Source organism: Cupressus sempervirens, chromosome 8 (genome assembly GCF_028749045.1).
Source record: "Cupressus sempervirens isolate cs-2001-9-10 chromosome 8, ASM2874904v1, whole genome shotgun sequence".
Taxonomy (NCBI): Eukaryota; Viridiplantae; Streptophyta; class Pinopsida; order Cupressales; family Cupressaceae; genus Cupressus; species Cupressus sempervirens.
Window position 1 is genome coordinate 844115256 of NC_143125.1, and position 17220 is coordinate 844132475.

Below are 17220 nucleotides of genomic sequence, written 5' to 3' on the forward strand. Positions count from 1 at the left end.
TTAACATTTAGTATTTTACTTTTACTTTAAGTTATATAATTTTATTTATAAGTTTTGACTCAAATTTTTGTTTTACTTTATATGTAGGTCACTGAGCCTCTTGTAGCTTTGCTACGAACTGCTGATGGGGAGAAGCCCTCTATGGGCTACATTTATGAGGGCATGGATAAGGCGAAGGAGGCCATCAAAGGCCAATATGCAGGAGTGCAGGAGAGGTATGCCCCTATTTGGGACATCATTGATAGGAGATGGCAAAATCAGCTCCATCGACCCATCCATGCAGCAGCTTACTATCTGAATCCGGCATTTCGTTTCTGTCCTGAGTTCAAGGCGGATGCAGAGGTTCTCACTGGCTTATACATAGTGATCCAGAGGTTGAGTACCGATGAAGATAGCGCTACTACGATTGTTGAGCTAGACCAGTTCAACAATAGAGAGGGGCCACATTTCTTTGGCAGGATGGCCATAAATGCTCAGACAACACTACAGCCAGGTAAAAATTAAATAATATATTCAATGTTCATGAATCTAGATTCTAAACTTAAAGTCGATTATATAATGCATTAATTTTAGAGTTGTAAGTTGTAAATGAGACTAATTGTTTTTGTTTTTCCTTATTTTAGATAGATGGTGGCAAATGTTTGGGGCCACAACCCCAAACCTTCAAAAAATTGCCATCCGTATTCTAAGTCAACCGATCGGCGCTTCTGGATGTGAGCGCAATTGGTCCTTGTTCAAGCACATCCACTTGAAGAGGAGAAATAGGTTGACAGTGTAGAGGTTGAATGATCTTGTCTTCGTTCATTACAACCTTCGTCTTAGGATCAGACAGATTTTGTGCTTTTGGAGGAGATTGATCCAAAATCAGAGTGGATCACAGAGGCTGTGGAACCAGTCTTCACTGAGGAAGAACACGCGTGGGTTGACCAGGTGGATGTAGAGGCTAAGGCTGTGGCCATGGCAGAGGAGGCAGCTAGAGCACGTTCAGGCATTAGTAGACGCACATGCGCACACACAAACGTAGGCCCTAGCGACGTTCGTGAGCCCATTGCCCATGCAGGGGATATGGTTCGGCGGTCCTCCAGGACCTACCTTAGACGCCTTTCTAGTAGGCAGACTGGATAATCAGAGGCGTAGGTTAAGGCTGCAGCAGAGCTAGAGGATGATGATGAGGATGATGAGGCTTGAGCTGGAGCCTTTTTTTTATATTTTGTTTACAGATATTGATAGTTATACTGAATCACTGATAGACATACGTTTCAAACTTTCATGGATCTTCATCTTAGATTTTTACATACATTTATGATTTGAGGTCTTATGGATCTTCATGATTTCATCTTACATACATTCTATGATTTGAATCATTATGATCATTTGATTTTTATTTACTTCAGCTAGCCTACAATTTACATTTTAGTACATAATGATAACGTAGTTACGTATGTGATGGATTTTATGTTCCATGTTTATGTATGTTAAGTTTTAACTTCTATTTGATAATGTTATAGTGTGTTTAAGTTATATTCAATAAAGGGTGCATGAAATAAGTCTTAAATTGTTAAAATCTCTACATTTAAAGGGTTTTTTCAAATTTGCCGATTCATCACCAATTCACCGGCGATTCACCCTCGATTCGGCCGTGCCGATTCCGATACGATTCTGATTCTCGTAACTTTACTAACAACACAACGTCAGCATTTTACATATACAAAGAACATATATCGAATTCCACCAATTAATTAAGGAACCTGATTTCCTTATAACTTAATTTGATGTGCGTGCCGATTGAAAGGGAAGACTAGAATGAGTCCCATAGTAACTTGTCAACACATGTCTCCAAAGATATCCACAATACAGGCTGAAGACACTGTCAAACCCTCTGTAGTTATTGCGGAATACCCCCATAGAACATTGCAGCTGGAAGAGATAAGACATCCAACTACTCACAAATTGCAAGCTATTAATTATGAGTTCCACCTAGTACAGTTCCGCTTGGCACAAACAAAATTAAGCAATTCACAGCCTTGGCGTCAAGCTGATGGGAATCTCAAACGCCAACCTCAGCAGTCACCAAATTCCTCAAAACTTCATCAAATGGATTGCCAGTATGCAGCATAATACAATCGATTTCCTCCAAAAGATCAATCTCCATAGCCACAATGATTACAATAAGGAGACTTGGCAAATTGTTTATAACAACACAATTTGCAATGAAATTACCAAAACAATCTCCTAGACACAGGAAACACAAATAGGAGATTTAGATAGTGAAATCACCATACATCAGTAGTGACTTCAAACATCAGAAACTTCAGAGACCCTTATACATTAGCAAGGCCATACAATTAAGAACCTAGGAAAAGGCTACAAAGGCACAAAATCAAATATATAATCAATCGGATGCTTTACTCATCAAATATGCTCATATTTATAATCTCCAAATGGCACAAAGTTTCCCAAATGAACTTCACTTAGGAAGCTTCCCACATATAAAATTAAAATATAATAAAGTGTCATAAACTAATTTATTAATTGCTTTTGGCTTCGAACATGACCTTTTCCACCATAACTTAAAATCCTAACACGTAAGGTCACTATTTTTTGTTCCCATGATTTAAATTTTTGTCCCGGTTCTAACGAGCTATGATACTGCGGTGACCAACCAACAACACTATCAAAAATAGCAACCTCAGCGTATTTATATGAATAATAATAATAATTCAACCATCTTGCGAAAACAACTGAAGAGGCATCAGAATCAAACTCTAACAACACCAAAGTGATCTTGATGATGAAAGATTATGAACGAACTTGATGGGGTGACTTACCATAAATAGACGCTCCCTCCAAGATTCGTGGAACTCAAAATGGAAGCTCGAAATAAAAACTGAGAGCATCCTCCAACTCCTCTAACTCAATTGAGCTCATCGGAACCAACAAATTGACTTACTATAAATAGTAAGTCCCTAAAACAGAGCCAAAACACACCATAGGTTGCTGGAAAGCCTATAACCACACAACTGAGACCCTCAAATCCCACTGTCAACTCACTAAGCTCACGATGGTGAACTCATCTGGCCAACTACAAGAACCTGCTAGAAATGGGGACATTACAGTCGTCCCTCCCTAAGATTGCTTGTCCCCAAGCAATCCCAGAGCAAAATGAACATCGCAATCCCCCTGGATCCCAAAGGTAGAACTGTGCACCATCCTTGCTGTGTACAAGAAACTCCTTTAGCATTAGCACCCAGATAACTGATATAAATGACAAAATCATCTGGAAACTGACTGTAGATGCTGATGGTAATGACAACCCATCGAAACTCAATCCAACTGAAATACCAACTCTACCCAAACCTGAGACCCCATCAAATTGATACTCACACCCAACTGCATTGTGGAGATGGTAACAACCCTAGGTAACTGAAACACTACCACCAACTCCAACCTTTGCCAAACTGTCCCGGGTGTGTAGATACCGCAAGGGGTCTAACTTGTAGCTGACAATCCCATCTACAAAAGGTGGTGCTAACCCATCCCATAATGGATGGTATGAAATTGGAGCCAACCCACACCGAAAAGAACCATATACCACTGAAAAGAATCCAACTAGCTTCCACTTCGAATATCGGAGCACAATTGATTGTTTTTGCAATTTTTAAAGTTTTCTAAATTTTTTGTATTTTTCCGAAATGTAAATAAATCAACAAATTCAAGCAATAAAATCTGATTAAAACTAAATAGATATTATTTGCATTGTTTTGGAAATCAGTAATACACAATATTAACTTGGCACCTGGATCACGTTAATTCACCAAGCCGTACCACCAGTTCATCCTCCTGTTGCTCACGACATTTCTTTAATGTCTATACCCAGCCGCAACAAGTTTATTGTCCCTTAACTCATCCACGAAATTGCCAAAATGCAGTGTGGAAATCACATAGAATGGAGCTGGTGCAGAGACGTTACTCCAATCTTCCTTGACATGGGCTAGCAAAGTGAAACGAAAACCCAGCAAAGCATATGGTGGCTCCTTAGTAGAAAATGTTGCCGTCCAATTTCAAATGCAGGCCTGGAAGTAATTAATTTGACTCCAATATGCTGCCATCCAGTCTCTCTATGCAATCCTCTTTTATTTCCAAGCACAGCTACCAGTATTGTTTGGAGGAAATTGTAGACCTTCCTTATATTAATTTTAGACAAGACAATGTAACTTCCCAGTAAGAATTGTCACTTCCACTATTCAATATCTCCAAGCCATAGTAATCACAGTAGGAGAAATTCGATAATTGTTTACCTTAGCACAATTATCTAGTAAGATCACAGAAATACTTCAATACTTAAAACCCTCAACCAGGCAATATGAACAAATTAAAATATAAATTCAAGATGATCTCTCCTCAACAAAAAGTTGCATTTATAACACAAATTGAACCATCTAGCTTCTTTCTCACACTTTCCGCTTAGAAGACAATTTTATAATATAAAGTTATGACACTTTATAATATAAAGTACTTAATGCTTATTAAATATGAATTAAATAATCATTAAGCCAACAAGGCCACCGATAAAAGACTTTAATAAAGAAATCCCAGAGAGAGATCAAATACCCAGAATCAAAGGACCATCCTGCTTGACCTGCTCAGTCCAAAAGTAGCAACTGACCAAGAGTGACTAAAAATAGTAAATCCAAAAATAGCAATCTCACGACAAAGACCCCCAAAACCAGACATCAGCTCATGAGGGTCGCAATAATGAGTTGACAAACCCACACTCCGAAGACCTACTAAATCTTGTCTAGTTATAGCTAAATCAAGCATCAATTTCTTTCACATTTCAATGGTTTGACATTTTGTCAAACACTTAGTAAGCAGCCCAATTACCACTAAATATATGATGTCTTAAATTTTCAAACACAATATTAGGATGTACAGGAAACTGATCACAAAATTATTTAATTTTGGCCTTATAAGTTTTGCATAAATAAATACCAAACGCCAATAAACAATTCTGAAATGATTCACACTAGCGTCTGAATTCATTCATCAACAACCATATAGCAATATAATGAAAAGGGAATTTAGTTGTTGGCTGATAATAAATCAGAATTTGAATTCAGCTTGTTTACTTTCAAACTATGTAATATTAACTAAATTTTACAAATTAAGAACTTGGTATTTGTCGTAGAATGTAATTGCAAAGTCAAACTGAAAGCCACCTAGTCCAATTTCAATCTGGCGTTTTACAAATTAAGAATTTGGTCTTTGTCGTAGAATGTAATTGCAAAGTCAAATTGAAAGCCACGTGGTCCTATATTTGTCCATAGCTGGAAAAAATAAAGTGTTGGTCACTCTAGAAATCATATCTGAAAATCTTCAAAGTCAACACCGAACAAAATAAAAACAAAGCCCAATTCCTACAAGCTGGCAAGAAACCGTTTTGATGCCACTGTAATAACCTTGTCTGGTTATAGCTAAATCAAGCATCAATTTCTTTCACATTTCAATGGTTTGACATGTTGTCAAACACTTGGCAAGCAACCCCATTACCACTGAATATATGATGTCCTAAATTTTCAAACACAATATCTGGGTGTATAGGAAACTAATCATAAATTTGTATAATTTTGGCCTTATAAGTTTTGCATAAATAAATACCAAACACCAGTAAACAACTCTAAAATGATTCACACTAGCCTGTGAATTAATTCTGAGAATTGTCTTAATTATATTGCAGTATTTCCTGACTGTTATGTACTGTACTTGGGAATTTCATTGTGGCTGGAGAATTTGTGATTTGGAACACCATTATTGTCTACTGTTTGGCATGGTTGAAGAGAAATGTATTGTGGTTTTCGTCCCTGTATTTGGCAGCGATTTTAGACTTTGTGGAAGGCTGCAATCAATTATTGGGGAGCAACAATTAGGTTTTGGAGCACCTGAGATTATAAGCGAGGAGTGTGTATTTGTAATGTCCCCATTTTAGCAGTTGACCAAGTGTGTGTGCGTTAGCCTTGTTCTACATGGTCCCGAGGGCTAACGAACGGTTTAATGGGATCTTGGAGTGTTTTGGCCTAGTCATTTCCAGTTTGGGCCAAAACGAAGTTGATTTACTCAGTTTCAGGCATACTTACTATTTTTAGTAAGTCGGCAGGACACAGTGCAGGTCAATTTTGGTGATTGGATTCGATACTCCTCGGTGAGAGCTTTCCGATGAGCTATCACTCGCATTATTCGGAGTCCGATTGCTAATACATTTTAATGCCTGAAGTTTTATTAAAGTAACGTCTAATTTAATTGTAAAATATTAAAGTGTTACTTTAATATTTATTTTATGATGTGTACCCAAGGGAGACATAAGGGGTATTTTAATATATGTTTTATATTACACATCTTTATCCCACATTGCCCATATGAGTTGAACGGACCCGTGGGAATAGAATAAAAGGAAGCATTTGTAGCTTCATTAGGCAGGTTGAATATGAGAAGAAATTGGTGTGTGAGTTGCAGCTTTGTTCTTGGCATTTGAGGACGTCTATCCTCTCTTGTAACATTCTAGACGTCATTCCCTTGGGGTTTGGCCTTTGGAATTTCTTCTTATTGGCTTCATTATCAGGCAGTTTAGTTGCATTTCCGGCTACAAGCAGATTTGATATTTTGCTCATATCTTCTTCACTACTTGTCCGATGCTTATGCCGCTTGGAGGGAATGGTATTATGAAGGTAGTGGACTGATTGGAGGACAAAGTATTGTAGCAGCAAGTTCGAAAGCATGGGCTGGAGTATTATGTCAATACTGCTGAAGTAATTAGTGAGTAGATAAATCTGCCATGTATTTGGTTTTATGAATTCTGAAAATAACATTTTATTAGCAGCAGTTCATTTCCACTTTGCATATTATTGTAGTTTCTTTCTTGTTTATGTTGTATGATACCAATTCCATGCACAAAACACAACAAACAAATAAACGTTTGATTTCCGGAGTTCTAAGGGGTTTAAAACATTAAAATGGAGAAATAAGAGGTTGCATGCAAACTGTTTGACAAAATTCCTTTCAGCAAATTGGTTTAGTTTTTTGGGACATCCAGGGGTGTCCATTCCAGTATTTCTGAACCTGTGAATAAATTGGATTATTTCTTGAGAGCTACAATCCATATTTCATCTATTAGAAATCAATTCCCAGGATATAGCTTGTTGAGGGTTTTTACATTGACCAACACTTTAATTTCTCCAGCAATGGATAGACATAGGACTAACAATTCTAGAAATCAATGGAGTAATGAGGAATTTAGCCTAAAAATGAATGCCTTGCAGGAGAGTATGGAGAAACTTAAGCTTCATCAACAAAGGTTAGCGAAGAGCTTGTCGGATCCAACGACAGTTGAGAGGATAGCAAGGTATATGGTTTTCGCCTTTAGAAAGCTGACATCGAGGTTGCAGGGAAGGAAGCTTGAGTTTTCCCCAATAGGTGTCGATGATGCTAATGTTCCTTCATTTAGTATGGCACCTGCTAGTCCTATCCGCAATATTGATAATGGACTAGCTTTGTAGGGATGTGGATGTGCCCGTGATGGATAGCAGTGTTAAGCTTCGGTAGGTTGAGGCTCCCAAGGTAGTCGCTATGGTTAGTTCAGAGGCAGTTGATGATGTTGCCACTGACTTTTCAGACTCACTGAAGGAGGGAGTTGTTATTGGCGACTTATATGTTAGTTACTATAGTGTTGCTCCAGTACATGAGGCAGTTGCTTCCTTAGGTGGGACTGAGGTACGTATGGAGTCACCCAACTATGATGTTGATGATATAGGTGTCACAACGAAGTCGGGAGATGTGGATGCAGTTGGTATGGACACATCTGATGATGCTATGAGCTACACCAAGTATGATATCCCTTATCAAATATTGGGCGATGACTCCGAGGAGGTTTTTGATGAGTCCCAGAATCGATGTGTGCAGGATCTTACATTTGAGGTGGAAGTTGAGACATGCAAGGAGATTGATATTGCGAGGGCTTCCATTTCTTCGGATGAGGAGTTATGCAAGGATGATGGCACACATATGAGTGATCTTGTGGTGGTCAGTTCTGATTAAGTTTCCTATCATAGTGCAATTAGTGAGACAGAGAGATTGCATAGGAGTCGGGGGTTATAGAGACATCATGTGACCAGTTAGCTGAATGTGAGTGATAGTGACATTTCTTTAGCTCTTGGGCATCATGATGCTATTCGTCAGATGCTAGCTACATCTGGTTGGGGTGCTTCTATGTTTGATGAGTGCAGTGATGTACTCTTTCTCTAGTAGAGGTTCATACGCTTCGAGAGGCTATCAAGATCTTGAAGCATAATTACTCGTGGCTAGTTGCTGACCGAGATTACCTTCTGGAGTGGGGTAGCACCTGTCATGAGACATTGTTAGAGAAAGAGGAGGTGGTGGAGCTCACCCAAGAGCTTGAGGTGACTATGGACTCTTTTCAGTGTACTCAGTTGGCTCTTCAGGAGTCACAGTCACGATTGGATGTGGTGACTGTGGAGTTGGAGCATGTTTAGACCACACCAACCCCAGATCCAGTTCAGTTGCATATTGTGGTTGGTGGTGAGTTTGCTTATACGGTTGGGGTTGATGGACGTGATGATGTGGCCGACACATCTGTCCAAGATATAGGTGCAGTAGAGATGAGAGTATCAAGGGAGTTGGACGCTCATGTTGATTTGCTTCCTTTTGCTGGAAGCAGAGCTATTTCTTCATCTCATAAAGCTGATAGCATTGGACAGTTGGCAATGTTGCGTTTTTAGAGGGATCAACTGTGGGTCGCAAGAGAGCGGGTGGATGCTTTCACATGTAATTTCTACTACACAAATTCCTTCACGGAGTGTCTATTGGAGAGTTTGGATGTGAGGGAGGATTCATACAGAGTGTTTGAGGGTACTCTCATCTGAGGCTCTCATGCTATTCAGAGGTTGGTGGGAAAGATTGTAGAGACTTTGTCAACTATGCTTCCCCACAGGGATTTTGAGGTTGGGTTTCCTGAGAGGGTTGCCCAAGATCCTACCCGACCAATAGTTTGAAGTCAGAGATTGGAGCCATCTTCTGATTCCCAGTTTGATGATGATGAGCCCTTGACAGAGATTGGGAGTTTTTATCAGCATTACACTGTGAGGAGTGCTCATCATTTCTCTTTTAACCCATAGGTAGAGAACTTGGTTTCACGTCGGTGTGGGTTGGCTCCAGTTTCATACCATCCATTACAGGATGGGTTAGCACCATCTTTTGCAAATGGGATTGACAGTTGCTTGCACTATCTACACACCTTGGACATTTTGGCCAAGGTTGGAGTTGTTGTTAGTGATTCAGGTATCTATGGTTGTTACCATCTCCACAATACAGTTGGGCGTGATTATCAGTTTAATGAGAACTCAAGTGTGGACAGAGTTGGTATTTCAGTTGCGTTGAGTTCTGATGAGTTGTTGCCTTCATCAGTGCCTCGAGTTAGTTTTCATATGATTTTGATATTGATGTTTGTCATTTGGGTGTTTGTGCTACAGGAGTTGTTTGTACACAGTAGGGATAGTATGCAGTTCCACCTTTGGGATCCAGGTGGATCGTGATGTCCATTTTGCTCCAGGATTGCTTGGGGACAAGCAATCTTAGTGAGGGAGGACTATAATATCCCCATTTTTAGCAGGTACCTATAGTTGCCGGGTCAGTTCACCATTGTGACCCTCATGAGCTGACAGTAGGATTTAAGGGTCTTAGTTGTGTGATTATAGGCTTTCCAACAGCCTATGGTGTGTTTTGGCTCCATTTGAGAGTCAATGTGTTGGTTCCGATGAGCTGAGTTGAGTCAGAGGAGTTGGACGATGCTCTCAGTTTTTATTTCGAGCTTCTGGTTTGGGCTCCAAGAATCTTGGAGGGAGTGTCTATTTATAGTAAGTCATCCCATTAGGTTCATTCATCATCTTTCATCATCAGGATCACTTTGGTGTTGATAGATTTCAATTTTGATGCTTCTTCAATTGTTTTCGCAAGACAGGTGAATTAATAATATTATTATTCATCTAAATACGTTGAGGTTGCTATTTTTGTTAGTGTTGTTGGCTGGTCACCTCAGTATCATAGCTCGTTGGAACCGGGACGAAAAGTTTTAAATCATGGGAACAAGAAACAATGGCCTTACATGTCAGAATTTGAAGTTATGGTGGAAAGGGTCATTTTCAGAGCCAAAAACAATTAATAAATTAGTTTATAATAGCACTTTATTATGTTTTAATGTTGTCTGTGGGAAGCTTCTTAAGTGAAGTTCATTTGGGAAACTTTGTGCCATTTGGAAATTGTAAATATGAGCCCATTTGATGAGTAAAGCATCCGATTGATTATTTTGTTTTGTTGCTTGCAAAGAGTTTTTGAGTTTGCTGATTTCTTTACCCTTGCTGAAGTATAACGGTTTGGAATTAAGAAGTGCCTGGTAATTCACAGCTGAGGTATTGTGAATTAATTCTGAGAATTATCTTAATTGAAGTATAGTATTTCTCGACTAATATGTACTGTACCTGAGAATTTCATTGTGGTTGGAGAATTTGTGATTTGGAATGCTATTATTGTTCACTGTTGGACATGATTAAAGAGGAATATATTGTGGCTGTCATCCCCATATTTGGTAGTGATTTTAGAGTTTGTGAAAGGCTGCAATCAATTATTGGAGGGCAGCAAACAGGTTTTAGAGCACCTACGATTATAAGCAAGGAGCATGTATTTCTGAACTTGCGAGTAAATTGGATTATTTCTTGAGAGCTGCAATCCATATTTCATTTGTTAGAAGTCAATTTCCAAGTTCATTATTGCATTCTTGTAAATTTCTAGAAGTCAATTTTTAAATTGGATATTAGTAGCATTGCCATCAATAATAGAATTACTTCTCAATTGTTTAGTGGTGATCATTTGTCCAAATTGATAAAGACTTAATCTATTAAAATTGTGAGCTGCTGACTATGAATTTAAAGCATTACTTATTGAGTGATAATAATTTGCTTGCCAAATGATTGACAAAATATCAAACTATTGATTAGCAAAAGCAAATTGATGTTTGTTAAGGATATAGCCTATTGAGGGTTTGTAAAAACCTCAAACTGGCTTTCAACATGAACAGAGCACTACTTATTGTTTTTGCAATTTGACATTATTTGCTTTACTATTTCTATGAAAATTGGAATCAACAAGTTCAAACAGTTTGAAATGATATTGGATAATAACCATATAACTTCCTTAACATTTTATTTCTTTGCAAGTTTTGATGTAAAACATAAAGCAAAATCATATAATTTGAATATGGCACTTGGATTGTAATTTATTGTGTCAAGCCGTAACTCCCAGCAGCTCCCTTATTGTTTATGACAACTCCTTAATACCAAACCACTGCAGATTTATAGCTGTCTTTAGGTAGCTTACAGCAATGCTGAATAAATGTGTGAATAACGGCAAGCAAGGATATCACAATTAAGGCATGACTCTCTTATTTCCTTAGCATGGGTTGCTCCAATCCCACACAGGCTCAATAGCATATCGCCGGTCCAAGATGGGTAGATTGCAAACCTTATAAATGATGCTAGGCCCTGAAATCAAATGCAGCACCTCCAACAATTGACGCAGGCCTTTGATATTGAAGCAACAAGTCTGGAAAATAAATTGCAGCCTATGAATATGAATTGCCAGCACTCAAAGAAGTCACACAAGCTCCCAAACTTGAACACAGAAATCCAATAAAGCTACCAAGACCCTTAAAATTTTGTCAATAATCTTTAACATCAAATCCCCTTAGGCATAGTAGAAACAGTAAGGAGTAACGGCAAATTGTTTTACCTCAGTAACAATTTGCAATGCAATCTCAAGATAATTCTCAAAAAACTCCACAAAAACTCTCAACCAAATAATCAATAAGAAATAGATTATCCAATGTAATAATCAAGACTTTTTTCCTTAGCTAAAGGTTTACAGTAGGAGAGTGTTGGTAAATTGTATACTTCAACACAATTGCCAAGAAAACTTCTCAGACTTAACCCTTATACATCAGCAAGGGCATTTAGTTTAGAACTCAGGAAAAAGCCACAAAGGCACAAAAGAAAATATATAATCAAACGTGCTTTTTCCCATGAAATGAGCTCTCATTTATAATTTTTCGTTGGCCCAAAGTTTCCTAAAAAATTCCACTTCAGAAATTGTGGAAGTTTCCCAAAAAAACTCAACACTAGAAACTTTCCAACGCACATTTTAGAAATATCACTTAATGTCATTATTAGAATAATGTAAACATTATTATAATAATGCAACTTAATAATTAATGAATAAATAAGAGCTCATGCAATTATTAACTTAATTTACTGCAGGTGATGACCAACTACTGAAGCCACCCATTATACTGCAAAAAATAGCAACTACCAAAAATAGACCTACTAAAAATAGTAAATCTATAGTTGGGACCCCTAAAACACCATATCAGCTCACAAGAGTCGCTATGATGAGCTAACTCCATCAATTGCATAGACCTACCAAAAATAGGGACATTACATTTTAGTTAGTATTATGTGCTCAGATTGTTCTAATCTCATATATGGAGGTTCATCTTTGACATATCAGTCTGCTGGATGAGTTTTATTGTCATAGCATATGTATTGGTACAGTTATTGCAGATTTTTGGTATGAATTTTGGCTATCCAAACTTCAAGTCCAGCAATGAAGGCCTAAATGGCTCCGAAACAAGGTCAACGGTTTGCTGGTTATGGTCTCCAAAAGTGGACCCATCCGAAAATGTAATTTGTAAATTGTCTTGAGGCGATCATATGTAATCAAGTGTAGTGGAATAATATAATATGAGGTTGGTCGGCCTCAAGGGTTAGGGCTTAGTGTCTAGAACCTTATCGAATGGTTAAAAGTGCCTATATAAAGAAGGCTTGTAGGTTGTCTAGGGTAGTTCTGGGTGATCGTCGTAGCTCTGTCTTGTAGACTGTTGTAAGGAAGGCGCCCATGTGGGTTTGCATATTGTTATTCCGTAATTCCCCATTTGCGGCGATAATAAGAAGCTCATATTTTGTTCTCTCAATTTGTGTTATTTCTTTGTTTCTGTTGTGTTGTTGTATTAAGGGGAGCACCCTTCATTATCTTGTAGTTGATATGATTTTTTGATCTCTTCTTTACCAAGTGTTTGGATTAATGAGTTTTTGGAGTAGATTGATGTTGTTGGGTAATTATAAATTGTTAATATTGCTAGTTAGTCGAAGGGGTAGGTAGATTGGATAGTCGCAATGCTTGGCGTTGCAACCCATCAACCTTTATATGTGTTGTGTAATTGCATCTAATAGACAATAGATGATATTAGAGGAGATTGGTTGTTGGCATTATCATAATTCCTATTATACTTGGTGTAGACATTGTAAGCATTTGATGAAATAATATAGAAGCTTGTGAGTTCTTGGAAACATTGTGTTTTGTGTTATTCTGTTAGATTACTAGTTATTCTCGTATGCATCAACTAAGTCCCTAGAGGAAAACAGTTGCTTCATGCAACTTTATTCATTTTTGGTGTTCCACCAATCAGAAGGATCATCTAAGTTCCCAATCTTCCTCCAACTATGCCATAATCATCTCCTGTCTTTGTTCAAACTCATGGCATTGATGTCGTTGGTCTTCAATACATTTCTCAATGGATATTCATTGACACTGATTCTTTATTATTTTAACCCAACTTCACTATTGGTAATGCTGCCAAACGTCGACTGCCAAATAATAACACTACCTTTGTGTGATATAAATGGAATTTAACGACTATAGATGAAGACCAATTTATTTGAAGGTTGCGTTTGTACAACCCAAAATTCAAATGTAAACCATGTGAGATAGTACACAATATTAAACAGCCTTCTTCAACTATGAGAAGGCTATCTAAAGTATCCAGCAGTTGCCAAGAAAACCTCAATCATCGAAAACCACTGATAAGCCTTTAATGGTGCATTCAGAAATAACGTCTCCTTGGACCCACTTTAAAATAGACACATTTGAGACATTCTCTAAAGCCACTGGGAAGGTTTAACTCAGTAGCAGGAATATACATGGCAAGATAACCCTAATTTACAGTAAGAAAATAAATCTATGCTAAGTTGCTAACACTAGTACTTGCTGGTTATATCCTTGATGTGATTTGAGTCCCTGCCATCTACTTGAGCCACTCGTGGATGTGATACTGTATTCCTTTTATTCTATTAACTTTTTACCATTAGTGCCTTATATGATTGGTTCAACAATTTGTTGTTGACTATTAAGTTGCATTAGACCATAAAAACCTATGATTGCCGTAAATAATTTAAGTAGGATCTATTTGTGGAATTGTTTAATAAGAAAGAGAAAGAAATCATGGTAATGTCTACAAACAACTAAGAATATGCTACGTTGCACAGCATTTCTGGTATGGTATAAATTACTTGATAAGAATCTGTTTATTATAATATAGTAGCAGAAAAGAAAAAATGAAATTGCATTAATATTCACAAATGATCAAGAAGAGTCTGTCCTATGGTGTTTCTGAGAGGGTATAACACGTTAAACAGCTGAAGAGGAAACTCTATATGGATTAGTTCAATATGAAAGAAAGAAAGAAAGAAAGAAATTATGTTAATGTTCATAAGGATCAAAGACAAGCTATGTTCCATGGTGTTTATAGGCTGGGGACAGCAGTTCAAGATCCAATTTTTAGGGGAGGGCAATGTACATAGTCGATGGATTGATATATGTAAGCTCTAACTTTTCTCAAATTTTACATTTCATAATGATCTATGGCATCAGGATACAATGGTACATAGCATATTTCTAGCGAATAGTTCGGAGACAACAATGTATACTTATTAAATGCAGTGGCCTCTGGCTTTAGATGAAATAGAAGCATTGAACACGTAATGTGCTCAATCGGTTACTTTGTAGAACAATTAAAACTGCATAAAGATCCAAATTACTCTCTTGATGGACATAAGATCACTGTGTTCTAGGTGTAGAACACTGAAAAAAGAGGGAAGAATGCTGTGAACCTTTTTCTCTGGTTTTTTTCCCCAAAAACAGATCATTTATTAAAACATCAAATAAAAAAGGGGACACTGCCTAATTTTCCTAGAGAACAAGGAACACCCAATGGATGTCCTTTACCTCTCCCATAACCACAGGAGAACAGCTGGGATGGGGATGTAGGGCTGAAGGGTGCGGAAGATCCCCATGGAACAGAGAAAATAGGTCAAAGTGGCAAAAATGTGCAAATGTTACAATAGTGAAGTACTAAGACAAAAGTAACCCTAGACTCAAAGCAAACAGAACAAAGCAAGGAAAAAGAACGAAGAAATAGAAAAATGACGAATCATCTCATTTCCTGCCTTCAGGCATTCCTTTGTAGGACTCTAGCTTTGATAATCAGACATGAATTTCTACTTTCCCATATCTTATCCACGTCAGTCAGTTCCTTGTTCTGCCAGATACAAGTTGGGTTGGTAAACGTACTTAAAGACCAGTTGAGGCTCTCATCAACCAGCTTACAGCTAGCTCATTTTTTCAAATAATCTTTAAGAATTTGCTGCTCGCAACAGTCATACTGCAGATCCGAGTCCTACTCTCAGAGAAAAATAAGGTCTATAGTTAACATCCCAAACATAACAGTTGATTTCCGAAGTTAAACTATCTTTAGAATCTATTAGAACTGATGATTTATTGATCTGGCTGAAAGCAGTCCCTTAATCTACTGTAGCCATCCTTCTGGACTTTGAAGACTCTTTGAAATACAGTGTGTGCAATCAAGCTGTTTAGAAAGTGTGAACCTTTAATCACCAGATGCCAACCTCTGTATTTCATGCAATCTTGTTTACTTTTCAAACTTTATCTAACACAACTTAAAACTGTTTGGACCTAGACTTTTCAAAACTGCTCTTAGACTTGGAAATCTTCAAGCATTGTATGGCCTTCCAGTAAATGCTCAGGACTATGCGAGGGATTCTCTAAAGTTTGGTCTCGTTGAAGTTGTATATGAGTGGGCCAAGGTTTGCATTTTCTCAACATTTTTTAGATTTGTATGATTCCTTTTATTGGTCTGTCAAAAAAATTAATTGTCTGCTTCTTCTGATTTAGGGTACACCTTTTGCCGATATTTGTTTTTTGACTGATGTCCCGGAAGGATCGATAGTACGCACCATTGTTCGCCTTGATGAGACCTGCAGGGAGTTCAAAAATGCAGCACGTATAATGGGTAATTCATCTCTTTATGAAAAGATGGAGCTGGCATCTGATGCTATCAAGCGTGATATTGTTTTTGCGGCCAGTTTATATGTTACTGGTGTTGCATCATAGAATACTTATTTTTATAATTCTTCTGTGTTGATTGTTGTCCATAGGCATAACAATGTATACAAGTATGTAAATATATATTTCTCTGCACTCTTCCAATTAGAGATCAAACATGATAACAATCAACCAGGCTGATTTTTAAGGACTTGCTTAGGTAATTCTTAAATAGTGTTAAGCAATAGAAAACTTGATAAACTGGAGTAAGTTTTCTGGTATAGGTTTTATATTGGCATGCTCAACTGTAATAAGTTCTCTCATATAGAATTTGATTAGTGCACCCCATTTATAACAATCTTAGAATGGGCATATTCAAAGCTTATTACAAGAGTGAAATATCTTTATAACTATCTCTTTTTTTGTATTTTAACAAATAAAAGAGTGAAATATCTTTACACCCACAACAGAAGACAAGTGTGAAAACTGCAGAAATAAAATCCAGAAAGTGATAGCAGCATATTCCATAAATTGAAATGTTATCTTTTAAAAATCAAAATATATCTAAACTATCAAGGTTGTATCAATGTGTATATTTGCAGAAATAGAAATGGGTTGTTATATTGCTATCAAAATTGTGTCGTTTTATGAGCTAAACTCATTGACCAATGTCCATGATTAGTGGTTTACAAGAACCCATCTCTCATGGGGATGAATAGAACACTTAGCACTCATTGCATCTAGGTGATGTTCATAGAGGTGAAGCACCACGACTTCCCAAGAGGTCCATTCCAGCACTACTCTAGCTCGAGCACACTCAAGTATGGAGTTCTCTCCGTGGTTAAGCCCAGTTTACATGTAACCCATTTGCAGAACCTTCAGCAAGTGTCGTGCCTTCTAAACCATTCACTAGAAAGCTCCTTAAGA

At 37.6% G+C, this 17220-nt stretch overlaps 1 protein-coding gene across 2 annotated transcripts in view; it reads left to right on the forward strand.

Annotated features, from left to right (window-relative positions):
• The window catches only part of LOC149545051 (RNA helicase, ATP-dependent, SK12/DOB1 protein), a 343786-nt gene extending 327108 nt beyond the window's left edge, over positions 1 to 16678 (forward strand). The window contains exons 23-24 of one of the 2 annotated variants that reach the window (XM_089795559.1): positions 15929 to 16055; positions 16144 to 16678. In XM_089795559.1, the coding sequence (XP_089651685.1) occupies positions 15929 to 16055; positions 16144 to 16362 (346 nt within the window). In that variant the 3' untranslated portion in view covers positions 16363 to 16678. Of the gene's footprint in view, positions 1 to 87; positions 520 to 15928; positions 16056 to 16143 lie in introns of those variants that run through there. The other variant, XM_089795557.1, reaches the window with a different exon arrangement.
• The last annotated feature ends 542 nt before the right edge of the window (positions 16679 to 17220 follow it).